At 34.4% G+C, this 14,812-nt stretch overlaps 1 protein-coding gene across 5 annotated transcripts in view; it reads left to right on the forward strand.

The window, feature by feature from the left end:
- Positions 1 to 14,812, forward strand: part of POLK (DNA polymerase kappa) — an 85,350-nt gene that overhangs the window by 14,006 nt on the left and 56,532 nt on the right. For 4 of the 5 annotated variants that reach the window (XM_037801969.1, XM_037801968.1, XM_037801971.1 and 1 more), the window contains 2 exons: positions 6,857 to 7,030; positions 14,124 to 14,243. In XM_037801969.1, the coding sequence (XP_037657897.1) occupies positions 6,896 to 7,030; positions 14,124 to 14,243 (255 nt within the window). In that variant the 5' untranslated portion in view covers positions 6,857 to 6,895. Of the gene's footprint in view, positions 1 to 6,856; positions 7,031 to 13,942; positions 14,008 to 14,123; positions 14,244 to 14,812 lie in introns of those variants that run through there. The other variant, XM_037801972.1, reaches the window with a different exon arrangement.

Raw genomic sequence — 14,812 nt, forward strand, 5'->3', positions numbered from 1 at the left:
CAAGAAAACACAACTAATTAAGTTTCAGAGTTTACCTTTAAATCCAGGTCTATCTGGCTTCAAAGCATGTAGTCTGCACTATATATATCATGATGCCTCCTGGAATTGAATTTTTTTTTATTAAGTCCTCAGTATGTTAAAAGAAGTAGCTCACGTATTTTAGACCTCATTAAGAAAAAAATAAGTATCAGGAAGTCTGGACTGCTTTTCCTTTTATTCTATAATAGTGCTTTAACATAAACCACTCCTTGTGTAATATGATCGTTTAGTAAATTATTCTAACACATTTTTTAAACCATGCTCTCTTTTATAAGCCTTCCTTTAGTGTTGTTTTAGTTTCTTAGGGCTGTTGTAACAGATTGCCACAAATTCTGTGGCTTAAAACAACAGAAATTTATTCTTTTATAATTCTAGAGACTAGAAGTCTGAAATTAAGGTGTTGGCAGGGCCATGCTCTCTCCAAAGGCTTTAAGGAAGAATCCTTCCTTTCCTTTCTTCCTTCTTCTGGCTCAGATGCATCACTCCTATCTCTCCCTCCATCTTCACATGGCCTTCTGCCCTGTGTGTCTTTGTCTCTGCTTCCAGATGTCCCTCTTCTTATAAGGACACCACTCATTAGGTCCACCCTAATCCAGTATGATCTCATCTTTACCTGATCACATCTACAAAGACCCTATTTCCAAATGAGGTCACATTCACAGGTTCCAGGTGGACATGGATTTTTGGAGGACACTATTCAACCAAGTACTAATGTTATTTGAAACTTCAAGGCAAATATTAGTAAAAATGAATCATGATTAGCCCCTTCCTTCCACCTTTTATCATATACCCCTGGAGGGAGAGGAGAGATCATCTCATCAATTGAGAGTTATTATTTTAGCTAATTTAGTGTAAATCCCAGATGCTGTTGTTTATTGTTATCAGAATTTTTTCTATATCATATTTTTACATGTATTTTTGTAACACATTAATAATATTTTCCAAATGGATTAATATTTTAAAACCAAGAATCTTGTGAATAGGCACTGTCTAAAAAATGTCAGTTTATTATGGTGCTTTTGATTAATGTTGGGGCAGGGGAAAGATATATGGGTATTTTAAAAGTCATTTTGGCTTAACACTCCCAAGATCACAACTTTTTGCTGGTGTTTCGTCCCTGTTTGGCAAGTCCTGAAGTAGTGTTGTCTGGATGTTATATTTTTCATTCTAGTTTTCAGGCATGCAGGATGAGATCAGGAAGAAAATGTAAAAATAATGATTTTCAGAATTTTACTCCTTATGGAACTGTCCTTTTAAATTTATCAATAGAAAGAACACTTATCAGAAAATTGTTAATGCAGTCTTTGCATTGATAGCAATTTCAAAACATACCAGAGTTTGAACAGATTTTTCTTAGGAATTTGAAGGATCGAATAAATGAAGGTGCTCTACCCAACACAACCCCAAGACCAAAGAACATGCCAGGCAAAAAGTTACCCATTAGTTTTAATTAGGAACTTACGTACAGGAGGATTTTTTCCCTATGGCAGCTGGTTGGGAAATGGAAGCCAGTGATCCGCGCAAACATGAGGAAGAGGAGTTCAGCAGAGCCTCACGAGATTTGATGACAAAGAAGCCTCAGCTGAGTCTTGTGAAAGTTGATGACCAACAGTGATTAGGCTCAGTGACCTTCAGTGTCTGTTCTCTGGTCACCCCTGCTGCTGGGTGCTCAAGTCTCCACCCTTTTCCCTAAGGGTGGGGGGAGCGTTCTGACTCCTGGGCTGCCACAGAAGGTTACTATGAACTTTTAGTTTTCTGTAGATTATCCTTTTATTCTTTTACATTAGTGATAGAGTACACGTTAAGAAATTATAGGAGAGGTTTGAGGTTTTGCCCAAAATTTTATTTGAAAAGTAAGGATTATGTTTCTAAAGTGTTAAGACTCAGAAGAAACCAGAACAGTTGACAAAGGGGATAACTTATATGATCATTTTTCTGAGATAGGAAAATAATAATAGTTTATACAACTTCTTCTGATTATATTAGATATTTTCCTTTTAATAGCATAGAGCATAATAAGTAGTATAATAGTATGCCATTATAGTAAAATAGCCCTATTTCCCATTGCTTGTGTTACTCTATTCTTCTGGCATCTTAAGTAATTTTATATTAAAAATAGATTGTAGTGGGTGGGGAATGAGGAGTTGATGCTTAGTTGGTGCAGAGTTTCTGTTTGGGGTGATGGAAAAGTTGTGGTAATGGATGGTAGGGCAACATTGTGAATGTACTTAATACCATAGAATTATATACTTGAAAGTGGTTAAAATGGGAAATTTAAGTATATATATATATATATATATATATATAAAATATATATCTCACCAGAATTAAAAAAAAAATTTTAAACCCATAGAACTGTACAACCCGAAGAGTGAACCCTAATGTAAACTATGGACTATAGTTAAAAATATAATATTGTTTCATTGATTGTAACAAAGGTACCATACTAATGCAAAATGTTAATTATAGGGAAAACTGTGTGTGTGAGGGTGGGTACAAAGGAACTCCTTCATACTTTATGCATGATTTTTCTGTAAGCCAACTGCTGTAGTAAAAAAATAAATAAAATAAAAAAGAAATCCTAGACTGTAGAAGTTAAAAAATTATTACAGTACCAAAAAAAGCTAATACAGGAGGAATAATTGATCATATATACTCAACTATCAATATTTGTGCACTTTACCATATACCTCAACTAAAACAAAACTAATCTGTTCAGCATCACTGCACATAAATAGATATTTTCTCTGACATGTTTTCTGTTACCCAAAGAAAGACTTTTTCAGTGTACCTCATTCATGTTAATGAGTCAATATCCCCAGAAACAGTCAGCTTTTATAAAGATATAAACTTAATTCTTCACAATTGTTAAATGTCCTCTGTGTGTTCATTTCTGAGGTTAGACAAAGTTTTCATTGTTAAAGAACCTGGAAGACTTAGAAAATATGCCACTCATCAGCAAAATGGGAGTTTATGAACTGGGCTTTGGGGAATTTACCTTCAAATTGACACTTTAGTTAACATGTTTGTATCACAATGTTATTTATTCAGTGTGAAAGAAGATAGTTCCAACTTATTGTTCTATGAGTGGATTTTATACATCTGAAAGATTAGGTAGAGTGTAGGTTTTTGTTTTTTTTTACTGTCTTCTGTCTCATTCTTCTTAATTGGAGACAGTTAAATAAATAGAAACATCAGGTAGGATAATCTATTAGAAGAAAATATATGCATGGTTCCTTCTTAAAGAGTAGGCCTTTTGTCCCTGGTGAAAACTTGTTTTCTTTTAGCATATATGCCCTTAGTTTAGGACCTAAGGGGATTTCATTCTTCTGTTATTTCTCTCACTGATGCTTATAAATAAGAAAGTCTTTCTTGTAAGCCAGGCCAAAATATTTTTGAACCTTTTTTACATTTTACATTTTTTGCTTTTTATTTTATTTAAAGCTAAAAATTCAAATTAGCTTATTTCCATCATATAAAAATTGTGGGCATGTGGTTTGTGTGTGTTTGTTCATATGTGTTGCAAAATAACTAGAGAGAAACATGGAAAAACAAAAATCTGTTAAGGTCTTGGGATTGCAATTTTTAATTTTCTTTAAGTTTTTTTTTTAAATCTTAATAAGAAAGGAAATTTTTAAGTCAATCATGTAAGATCTATTAATTTGAAAATTAATTAATTTTAATATACTATTCTTAATTCATTGTGTTTAAATTTAGATGGTAAAAAGAACATTTAATCACCATCTAAAGTTTTGTGCTGAGTGCTTAATGTGTTCAAACAAAAGTATTAAATATTTGAACATTTGGGGGATTTAAAACTAATATTTATTAAGATATTTGAATGTTTTGGAAGGTATTATTGGGTTTGGTTACTTACAGTATATTAGAAACAAAACAATTGAAACTCTACCTAGGAACTTACAGCAGTTTGGTTTTCCCTATTCATTTTCTCTCTCTTTCTCTTAATTATTACCTTTAGTATATTTTGCATATTTTCTGGCAGATTAATTACAGGTGACTTTGGTCTATATGCTAAGCAGTTGTGATATTGTTTGCATAGTTTTGTGTGCCTTTTGTAACTAGATAAGTACCTCACCTACTCTTTGCAAGCACTGTTTCAGGCATGTGGAATACATCAAAAAAAAAAATATTCCGTACCCTCATGGAGCTTATATTTTCACAGGGGGAGATAGACTATAGTCATACTAAGTAGAATATATTATGTTTGAAAATGATATGGGCTAAGGAAAAAGAGAAGCATTGGGAAGAGGAGGTGGGAAGGGTAATCAGGCTACAATTTTAAGTCGGGTGGTCAGGGTAGGCCCTCATTGAGAAGGTGACATTTAAGCAAACTTCAGGGAGATGTAGGGGTTTAGTCAAAGGTTGTCTGGCGGAAGAACCCTCCAGGAGGAGGGAACAACCAGTGCAGAGGCCTCAGGATAAGGGTGTGCCCAGCATATTCAAGGAACAGCAAAGAGCCCAGTGTGACTGGAGAACAGTAAACAAGAAGAGTTTTAGATGTGCGTGAGGGTAGACAGATAAGGACTCCAGATTCTGTCAGGCCTTGAATGTCTTTTTAAAGACTTTGGGTTTTATTCTGGAGTGAGATGGGGTGCCATTGTATAGTTTTCAGCAGGGGAGTCATAGGATCTGACTTCTGGTTTAAAAGAATCAGTTGGGCAACTGTGTTGAGAATTGACTGTTAGGAGGGCACAGACAGAAGCAGAGAGACCGTATAAGAGGCTATTGCAGTAATACAGACGAGATAATGGTGGTTCAGATGAGGATGAGAGCAGTGAAGATAGTGAGCAGTGGTTAAATTCAGGATGTATTTTGAAAGCAAAGGCCACAAGATTTCCTGACAGTTTGGATGTAGCCTGTGTGAGAAAGAGAGAGGTTAAGAATGACTCCAAGGTTATTTGCATGTGCATTTGGAAGGAATTAGAGTTGCCCACAACTGAGCTGCAGAAGGGTCAAGTGGAGCTGGTTTGGGGGACTGAAGCAAATGAGAATATCAAGTTTGCACATTAAATTAGAAATGTCAAACAGGGATTTGGACTGGAGTTGTAAAACTTGGATGTCATTTGTAGATGATATTAAATATGCCCATGAAACTGGACCTAAGTTACATGATAATTGGGACATCACCAGTCAGGAAGGTAGCTGAAAGCTACCTATCTCACAGTTTTGCCCGGTGCCCGCATTGCTGATAACCCAGTGCTTCTGACCCAATTAAGGACCAAAACTAATTTTTCTAAGATTTTGGGGGGATAACTAATTAATATTCCATATCTGAAGTAGTAGCTCTCAGTAAATGTTTAGCTTAAATGAGGAAGTTTGCATTTAGCCTCTTCACTCTTCAGTGGTATTGATATGGGGAAATTATGACTGAATTACATTCACCTGTTTTGCTATAAAATGACTGTAATTGGATTACTGAGACATGAGGCAAAAATAGGGTAATGTTAGCCTAGATCTGATAGTCAAAGGGAAAAAAATTCAAATGATGAAAAAAGAATGCCAGACTATATTCCCTTGGGCACCTGGAAATATCATCTACACTGGTGGTTCCTATACTTGGCACAGTGAAATCACCTGGGCATCTCTAAGGAATACTGGTGTCTGGCTTTCACTCCCAGACCTGATTTATTTGGTATGGGGTACAACCTGAGCATGAAGATTTTTAAAACCTCTTCAGGGCCTAAAGTACAGCAAAATTTGAAAACCACTGTGATTTACATTTTCTTTTTTCCTCCTAATGTAACTGCCACTAATAATTATGGTATTCAGAGTTCCCTCCATAATTCTTTTCATCCTTGGCTGATATCAAAAACTGAAGCAGCATTGTTAAGAAATTTCCCCAAGGCAGAGTAAAGTAAATGAGTCTTCTCTAAATCATGCATATAGGAAGTCATTGTCATATTCTGTTATAGATTCATGGCAGCTGTTCACCTGACAATTTATATCATAAATGAACCCCAAATTTGAGGCAGCTGACATATGGTAGTTAGTTTTGGAGTAAGACGATCTGGATTCAAATCCCAGTTCTGCCACTTACTAGTAGTGTGTGATGGACAATTCATTTAACCTCTCTAGAATTCTATTTTCATTCTCCCTAACTTGAGATTTACCAAATGTATGTCATGTGATTGTTTCAGAAATTTTAAACTATGAACTATAAAGATTATAAACTGTAAAGAACTGTATAAGAATATTTTAATGATTATTTTTAACTTTAGAAGTGACATAATACTAAAATGTAATAATTTCCTGTATGTAAATAGGTTATTTTTTTCTGTATTTTTTTCATTGCCTTAAGAATGGAGCTCTACATACAGGAGATTATAAATGCTATTGAATTTATCATGTTTCTTAGAGGAAGTGTTGTATTAAACTTCTTGTACAGTGTAATAATCTGGTGAAAACCATGAACTTTGGACTCAGGCCTGGGTGTCAACACAGATGTTGCAGCTTACTAGCAAATTTGTGTTATTAAACATGTTCCAAGACTTGGATTGTTTTTCTCTTTATATTGGGCTGCTATCAGGGTTAAATGTGAAGCACTGGGCATAGTGCCTGACACATAGCATGCAGTCAATGTTAATTCTTTTTTTCTCCTAAAAGTAAAATAATCTTGGCATGATTTTTTAAATCAATGATTTTTCAATTGCTAAAAATTCTTATTCCCAACTATCAATTTTTACTTTTTTGGCTGATTTCTTTATCATTTTATAGAAGTGATACAGAAACTTTAAGTGTTTCCCTTCTCCTCTGTGGATGATTTTGAAAACAGTGTTTATTTCGTATGCTATTTCAGATCATTTGGAAAAAGGCATTTAAATCTTAAATTTGCACCATGGATAGTACAAAAGAGGAGAATAACAATTACAAAGATGATCTTCTGCTCAGGATGGGACTTAATGATAATAAAGCAGGAATGGAAGGATTAGACAAAGAAAAAATTAACAAGATTATCATGGAAGCCACAAAGGTATGTTTCTTGTTTCCTTCAACGTCTTTAATTTAGTAACTTTTAAAATTTCTGTTTATGAAAAAATCAGTAAATTTTGAATATCTATTTTATTATAATTTTTAACATTTTAGTTGTAATTTATTAAGAAGAGAAAAGAACAATCTCCCCCCATTCTGTTGCTCTTGCTATCCAGTTTTCTACCTGGCAAATAATATGTATGTACGTGCAAAATAATGTCCCTTTTTTTAAGCTTTTTTACTCTAATAGAATACTATAATTGTTTGTTCTTTGTTTTTCTCAATTAATATAACTTTGAGGTCTTTATAAGTATGTAAAGATCTTCATTCTTTTTTATTCCTGTTATGTATGCATATACTGTAGTTTATTGAACCAGTCAGAATCCTTTAGTGATGGACATATAAGTCATTTCTAGTCATTTGTTCTTACAAACAATACTACAGTTGTACTTCATAACTTAATATATGTGTAAGTATAACTTGATCGTAGATTCCTACCAGTGGCACTGCTTCACCGAATGCATACATCACCAAAGGATCTATGCATTTGTAATTTTTATGAATTGCCAAATTGCTCTCCATAGTGGTGCAGTATATGAAATTACAAGCTATTTGTGTTTCCTTTTTCATAAACTGTCTGTTCCTACCCTTTGCACATTGTTCACTGGATTATTGTTTATCTTTTGATTTTTCTTATCTTAGTTTATGCCTTGCAGCAGTTTTTTGTTTTCTTCCTTTTGTATAGTTGAATTAGTCAACTACATATAATTTTCTCCAAGGTTATAAAAGAATGATTTTATAGTTTCTTCTAGTACTTTTCATTTCATTTATGTATTATGAAATATACATACAGCGAGATATATTAGTTTAAGAGCATATCCTTATTCTTAGCACATGCATACTGATGCCTGCAACTTGCTTTTAAATGTTTTAGCCAAAAAGGGGGGAAAAGTAAATTTGTGGGTACATGTGTAAGAGTTAAGGGAGAAATCAAATATACCAGGATATTGATCATTGGTGAGTAGGTGAGGGCATATAGGTGTTTATTGTACTATTCCTTTATTTTCTGGAGATTTGAAAATTCCAAAACAAAAAGTTGAAGGAGAAGGAATTTTTTAAGCATATAAAACATAGATACAATTTTAAAAGCAAGAACAAAAATAAAAGGGAATTCATAGATGAAATAATCAAATAGAGCATATGGACCCTGATTCGATACTAGTTTGAACAAATGAGCAATAAAATGTATTTGGGACACTTAGGGGGATTTGAATATGGACAGGATATTAGGAAATATTAAGGAATTACTGTTAATTTTGTCATGAAAACATTATAATTAATGAGACAATGGCCCTTATTTTTGCATGCTGAAAAACCATGGAATGGTTAAATATCATGGTATCTGTAATTTACTTTAAAACATTTACCCTAAAAAGTCAATCAAGCAAGTATGGCAAAATGTTAGTAGTGTTAAATCTCAAATATATTTGTATGTGTTTTCATTGTACTAATTCTGTCTTTTTCTATGAGACTTTTTTTGAATTTTTAATCATAAAAATGTCTAAAAAGAGGAAAAATATAACCCATGAACCTAGTTTCAGGTTAAAAAACTAGAACATTTTAGTTAACCTAGATAACTCTATTCAATCCTTTCCATCCCAAATCTCACCCATTCTCTATATTGCAGTACCATTTATTAAATAATCCTACTCATTTGTGGTGCTTTATTTTCTATTCCACTAGATTATTTACCTATTCTTGTACCTATACAGCATGATCTTAATTATAATAATTTATAGGTTTTTACTTGCTAGAACAAGATCTTTTGCTCTTTGTTCTTTTTCAGGGGTATCAGGTATTCTTTATATTCTTCCATATAAATTATACATATTCCTCCTGTGGTGTGTGTATGTGTGTGTATGTGTTATCATAAATTATATCTTTTATAAATTAGAATTTTCTAACTTTTTCTGCTATATTGCAATGCAATTTTCTTTTTAAAAAACTTTTTATCATAGCAATTTTTAAACATATATAAAAGTAGGCAGAATAGTAAAGTTAATCTCCACGTAGTCATCATCCAGCATCAACAGTTATCAACATTTTCTTCAGATATTATTTCATCTATATCCCTTACACCTCCTCTAGTGGTTTATGGAGTGGAGGGTGGAGGTAAACAAATCCCAATGAAATGGACAAATTCCTAGAAAATCAGTAATTACCACAGTGGACTCAAGAAGAAATAGAAAATCAAATAGGCCATATTTTAGTCTCCTTGTTGCTTAAACAAATGCCGTACAATAGGTTGGCTTAAACAACAGGAATTTATTGGCTCATGGTTTTGAAGCTAGGAGATAACCAAAATTGAAGTGTCAGCAAGGCAATACTCTCTCCAAAGGCTGTGAGATTCTGAGGATGGCTGCCAGTGATCCTTGGTACTTGACTTTTCCATCGCATGGTAATAAACATGGCAGCATCTTTTCCTTTCTCTTCCAACTTCTGGCTGCTCCCTGGGACTTCTATATCTGTGGTCTTCACCATAAGGCATCCAGCAATACGGTTAAGACCTATCCTGCTTCAGTTGGGCCACACCTTAACTGAAATAACCTAATCAAAAGGTCCTATTTACAATGAGTTCACCCCTACAGGAATGGACTAAGATTAAGAACATGTATTTCTGGGGTGCATAACTCCAAACCACCACAGACCTATAACAAAGAAAGAAATTAAATTAGTGATTTAAAAAAAGAAAAGAAAAGAAAAGAAAAAGCCTAGGCCAGATGACTTCACTGGTGAATTTTATCAGATATTGAAAGAAGAAATGACACCAAAATAATACCAACATGCCACAAACTCTTAGAGAAAGTAGAGGAGAAAGGAACGTTTCCCTCAATTCTATAAGGCTAGTATCATTCTGATACCAAAGATAGAGAAATGTATAACAAAAAATATAGGCCATTATAAATGCAAACGTCCTCAACAAACTATTAGCAAACTGAATCCAACAATATATAAAAGATTACACACCATAACCAAGTAGGATTTATCCCAGAGATGCAAGGTTAGTTTAGCATCCAAAAATCAATTAATATTATACACCATGTTAATAGACTAAAGGACAAAACCCACATGATCATTTCAGTAGATACAGATAAAGAATATTTTACAAAATCCTACTGTCATTCGTGATTTAAAAAACTCCTTTACTAAGCATGGAATAGGTGGGCGCTTCCTCAACATGGTAAAGTGCATCTATGAAAAAACCTATAGTGAACATCATACTAAATGGTGAAAGATTGAAGGTTTTCCTCCTAAGATCAGGAACAAGGCAAGGATGTCTGCTCTCGCTCACCTCTTCTATTCAACATAGTCCTGGAGGTTCCAATCAGTATAATCAAGAAAGAAAAAGAAATTAAAGGCATCCAGATTGGAAAAGAAGACCTAAAACCATCTCTATTCACAGATGACACGATCTTGTATATAGAAAATCCTAAGGAATCTACAAAAAAATCTATTAGAACTAATAAACAAGTATGGCAAAGTTGCAGAATACCATATCAATATGCAAAGATGAATAGAATTTTAAAAATGAACAATGTGAAACTGAAATTGAGCAAACAGTTCTTTTCACAATAGCATAAAAATGAATAAAGTACTTGTGCATAAACATAACCAAAAAAAGACATGTACTGAAAATTACAAAAATTTGTTGCAGGAAATTAAAGAAGATCTAAATAAATGGAGAGAGATTCCATGTTTATCGATTAGAAGACTCAATATTGTTAAGATTGCAAATGTCTCCAAATTAATCTATAGACTCAACATAATCCCAAAATTCCAGCAGCTTTTGTGTTTTTTAGGGGGGGCCGAAATTGACAGGTAGTTCCTAAAATTTATATGGAAATGCAAAACAACTAAATTAGATGAAACAATTTTGAAAAAGAACAAAGTTGGAGGTCTTAAACTTTCCAATTTTGAAACTTAATATGAAGTTACATAATCAAGGCAGTGTGGTACTGCCATAAAGATAGACATGCAGAACAGTGGAGCAGAATTGAGAGTTCATAAATAAATCTTTATAGTCAATTGATTTTTGACAAAGGTACTGTTCTGGTTTGCTGTTGCTGCCAGAATGCAAAATACTAGAAATGGGTTGGATTTTATAAAAGGGGGTTTATTTAGTTACACAGTTACAGTCTTAAGGCCATAAAGTGTCCAAGGTAACATATCAACAATCGGAAACCTTCACTAGAGGATGGCCAGTGGTGTCCAGAAAACTTCTGTTAGCTGGGAAGGCACGTGGCTGACATCTGCTCCGGAGTTCTGGTTTCAAAATGGCTTTCTCCCAGGATGTTCCTCTCTAGGCTTCAGCTCCTGAAAAATGTCACTCTTAGTTGCTTTTGGGGTGTTTGTCCTCTCTTAGCTTTTCCGGAGCAAAAGTCTGCTTTCAAAGGCCATCTCCAAAATGTGTCTGTAAGCTGAAGCTCCTCAGTCAGCTCCTGTGCATCCTTCAGAGTGTCCCTCTTGGCTGTAGCAAGCTCGCTCCTTCTGTCTGAGCTTACATAGTGCTCCAGTAAACTAATCAAGGCCCATGCTGAATGGGGGGAGCCACACCTCCATGGAAATTTTCCAGAGTTACACCTACAGTTGGGTGGGTCACATCTCCATGGAAACAATCAATGAATTACACTCTAATCAACAGTAATACATCTGCCCACACAAGATTACATCAAAGATAATGGCATTTTGGGGGACATAATACATTCAAACTGGCACAGGTGCCAAGGCAAAAGGATAGTCTGTTCAACAAAATGGTGCTGGGTCAACTAGATAACCACATACAAAAAAGATGAATATAGATCCTTACCTCAAGAAGACACAGGAGACACTCTTTGAGACCTTAATTTAAACAAAGATTTCTTAGATACAACACCAAAAGCACAGCCCATAAAAGAAAAAATTGATAACTTGGACCTCACGAAAGTTCAAAACTTTCATACTTCAAAAGACACTATTAAGAAAGTAAAAAGATAAGCAACAGAATAGAAAATATTTGCAAAACAATAGGATTTATATCTATAATATACAAAGAACTCTTACAACTCAGTGATAAGAACACAAATAATCCTAACAAAAATGGACAAAAGATATGAACAGACATCTCATTAAAGAAGATATACAAATAAAACATGTACATGAAAAGATGCTTAACATCATTAGTCATTAGGGAAATGCAAATTAAAACTACAATGAGATGCCGTCTACACTATTACAGGCTAAATTGCCACAATAATTAAGAAATCACAACAGGTGTCAGTAAGGATATGGAGAAATTGGTTTCCTTATTAATTGCTAGTGGTAATACAAAATGGAGCAGCTGCTTGGGGAAGCAGTATGGCAGTTTCTCAAAAGATTAAACATAAAACTACCACATCACCCAGTAATTCGTCTACATATTTAAACTCATGAGAAATGAAAATATTGTATTCACAAAGACTTGCACACAGATGTTCACAGAAGTATTATTCATAATAGCTAAAAACTTGAAACAATCTGAATGTCCCTCATCTGGTGAATGGATAGATACTATGTTGGGTGATGGAATGATGAGTAATTTTTTCTTAAAATTTTCTAGATTTTCTTTAATGACTTGACATTAAATTTTTTAAATGCTTTTTGAAGGGTAATTTTTAGTGAAGGAGATATCTGAAGACCCAACTAACTAAGACTTTGGATATGCCCCATAGATCCTGTATAAAACACATTATTTTCTGAGTGCAGATCTGTACTCATCTCAGAAAGCTGGTACTGCCTCATTAAAAATCCTGTCATTGGGCTATTGCTGATTTTCCTGCAAACATTGAGGACTGCCAATTTAGTGGCCCGAGCCCTCGATCTGGGGGCTTTCCCTTGTGAGGCTAATTGCTGTAAGGGAGAGGCTAAGCCTGTTTATAATTTTGCTTAGGAGTCCCCCCAGAGAGTCCCTCAGATGTGGCCCCCTCTCTCTTTCTAAGCCCACCAGACAGGTGAACTCACTACTCTCCCCTCTATGTGAGACATGACACTCAGGTGTAAATCCCCCTGGCAACGTAGGAAATGACTCCTGCAGATGAGCCTGGATCCAGTACTGTGGGATTGAGAGGATCTTGACCGGAAGGGGAAAGAGAGATGAAACAAAATAAGGTTCCAGTGGCTGAGAGATTTCCAACGGAATTGAGAAGTCACTCTGGAGGGATTCTTATGCGCTATATAGGTATCACTTTTTAGTCTTTAGTGCATTGGAATGGCTAGAGAGAAATACCTGAAGCTGTCAAACTGCAACCCAGTGACCTTGATTCTTGAAGACGATTGTGTAACTATGTAGCTTGCACAGTGTGACTGTGTGACTGTGAAAACCTTGTGGCTCTCACTCCCTTTATCCAGTGTATGGACAGATGAGTGGGAAAATGGGGACAAAAATTAGATGAATAGGGTGGGATGGAGGGGTTGGAAAGATTTAGGTGTTCTTTTTTTGCTTTTATTTTTATTTTGGAGTAAGGTAAAGGTTCAAAAATTGATTCTGTTGATGAATGCACAAGTGTATAATGGTGCTGTGAATAATTTATTGTACACTGTGGATGACTGTAGGGTATGTGAATATATCTCAATAAACTATTAAAAAAAAGGTAAATGAACAATGGAGGGAAGAGGAGTATGGGATGTTTTGGATGTTCTTTTTATTTTAATTTTAATTTTATTTTTTGGAGTAATGAAAATGTTCAAGGTTTGTGGTGATGAAAGCACAACTATATGATGATACTGTGAGCAACTAATTATACACTTTGAATAAGATTGTATGTTATGTGATTATATCTCAGTAAAATTGAATTAAAAATTCCATTGTTTAGGTACTATTATTAAATTCACTTTACAGATAAGGAAACTGAAACATGGAAATATTAACTAATTTTAGAGACACCCAGCTAGTAAGGAGTGGAGGTAAGTTTATAACCGATCATTCTCATTCCAGACGTTGTGTTCTTAGCTCTGATGTTATACTGCAGTGATGCCTTCCTTCAGATATTTTCTTATCTTTGTTTTGCTTTCCTATATAGGGCTCCAGATTTTATGGAAATGAGCTCAAGAAGGAAAAGCAAGTCAACCAAAGAATTGAAAATATGATGCAACAAAAAGCTCAAATTACCAAACAACAGCTAAGGAAAGCACAATTACAGGTATTAATTCAGTTGTTAAGTAAAATGGAAGATGGTAGAATAGTAGTTGATAGTGAAAATTCGTTGTGGTCAAGTCATAACTGAAAACAATGTTAAATGTAAATGTTCACTTTATAGACATACCTTAGAAATATTGCAAGTCTGATTCCAGCCTACTCCAATAAAGCGAGTCACATAAATTTTTTGATTTCCCAGTGCATGTAAAAGTTATGTTTACACTATAGTGTAGTCTGTGTAGTGTGCAATAGTATTATGTCTTAAAAAAGCAACATACATATCTTAATTAAAAAGTGACACAGACACCTGAAGTGAGCACATGCTGTTGGAAAAATGGCGCCGATACACTTGCTCGACTCGGTTACCACAGACCTTCAATTTTTAAAAAACACAGTATCTGCGAAGCACAATAAAACAAGATACACGTGTATTTTAAAGCATAAAATTTAACAAATGTGAATACTTTCCTAAGCATTGCTCTGCTCTTTGATCCAAAACCTAAACACTGTCTCCTCCATTACAGAGCTACCTTATTTAGGCTAAGTTAAATGGTATCTTATTTAGGTTAAATA

The sequence above is a fragment of the Choloepus didactylus genome, chromosome 13 (assembly GCF_015220235.1).
Source record: "Choloepus didactylus isolate mChoDid1 chromosome 13, mChoDid1.pri, whole genome shotgun sequence".
Lineage (NCBI taxonomy): Eukaryota > Metazoa > Chordata > Mammalia > Pilosa > Megalonychidae > Choloepus > Choloepus didactylus.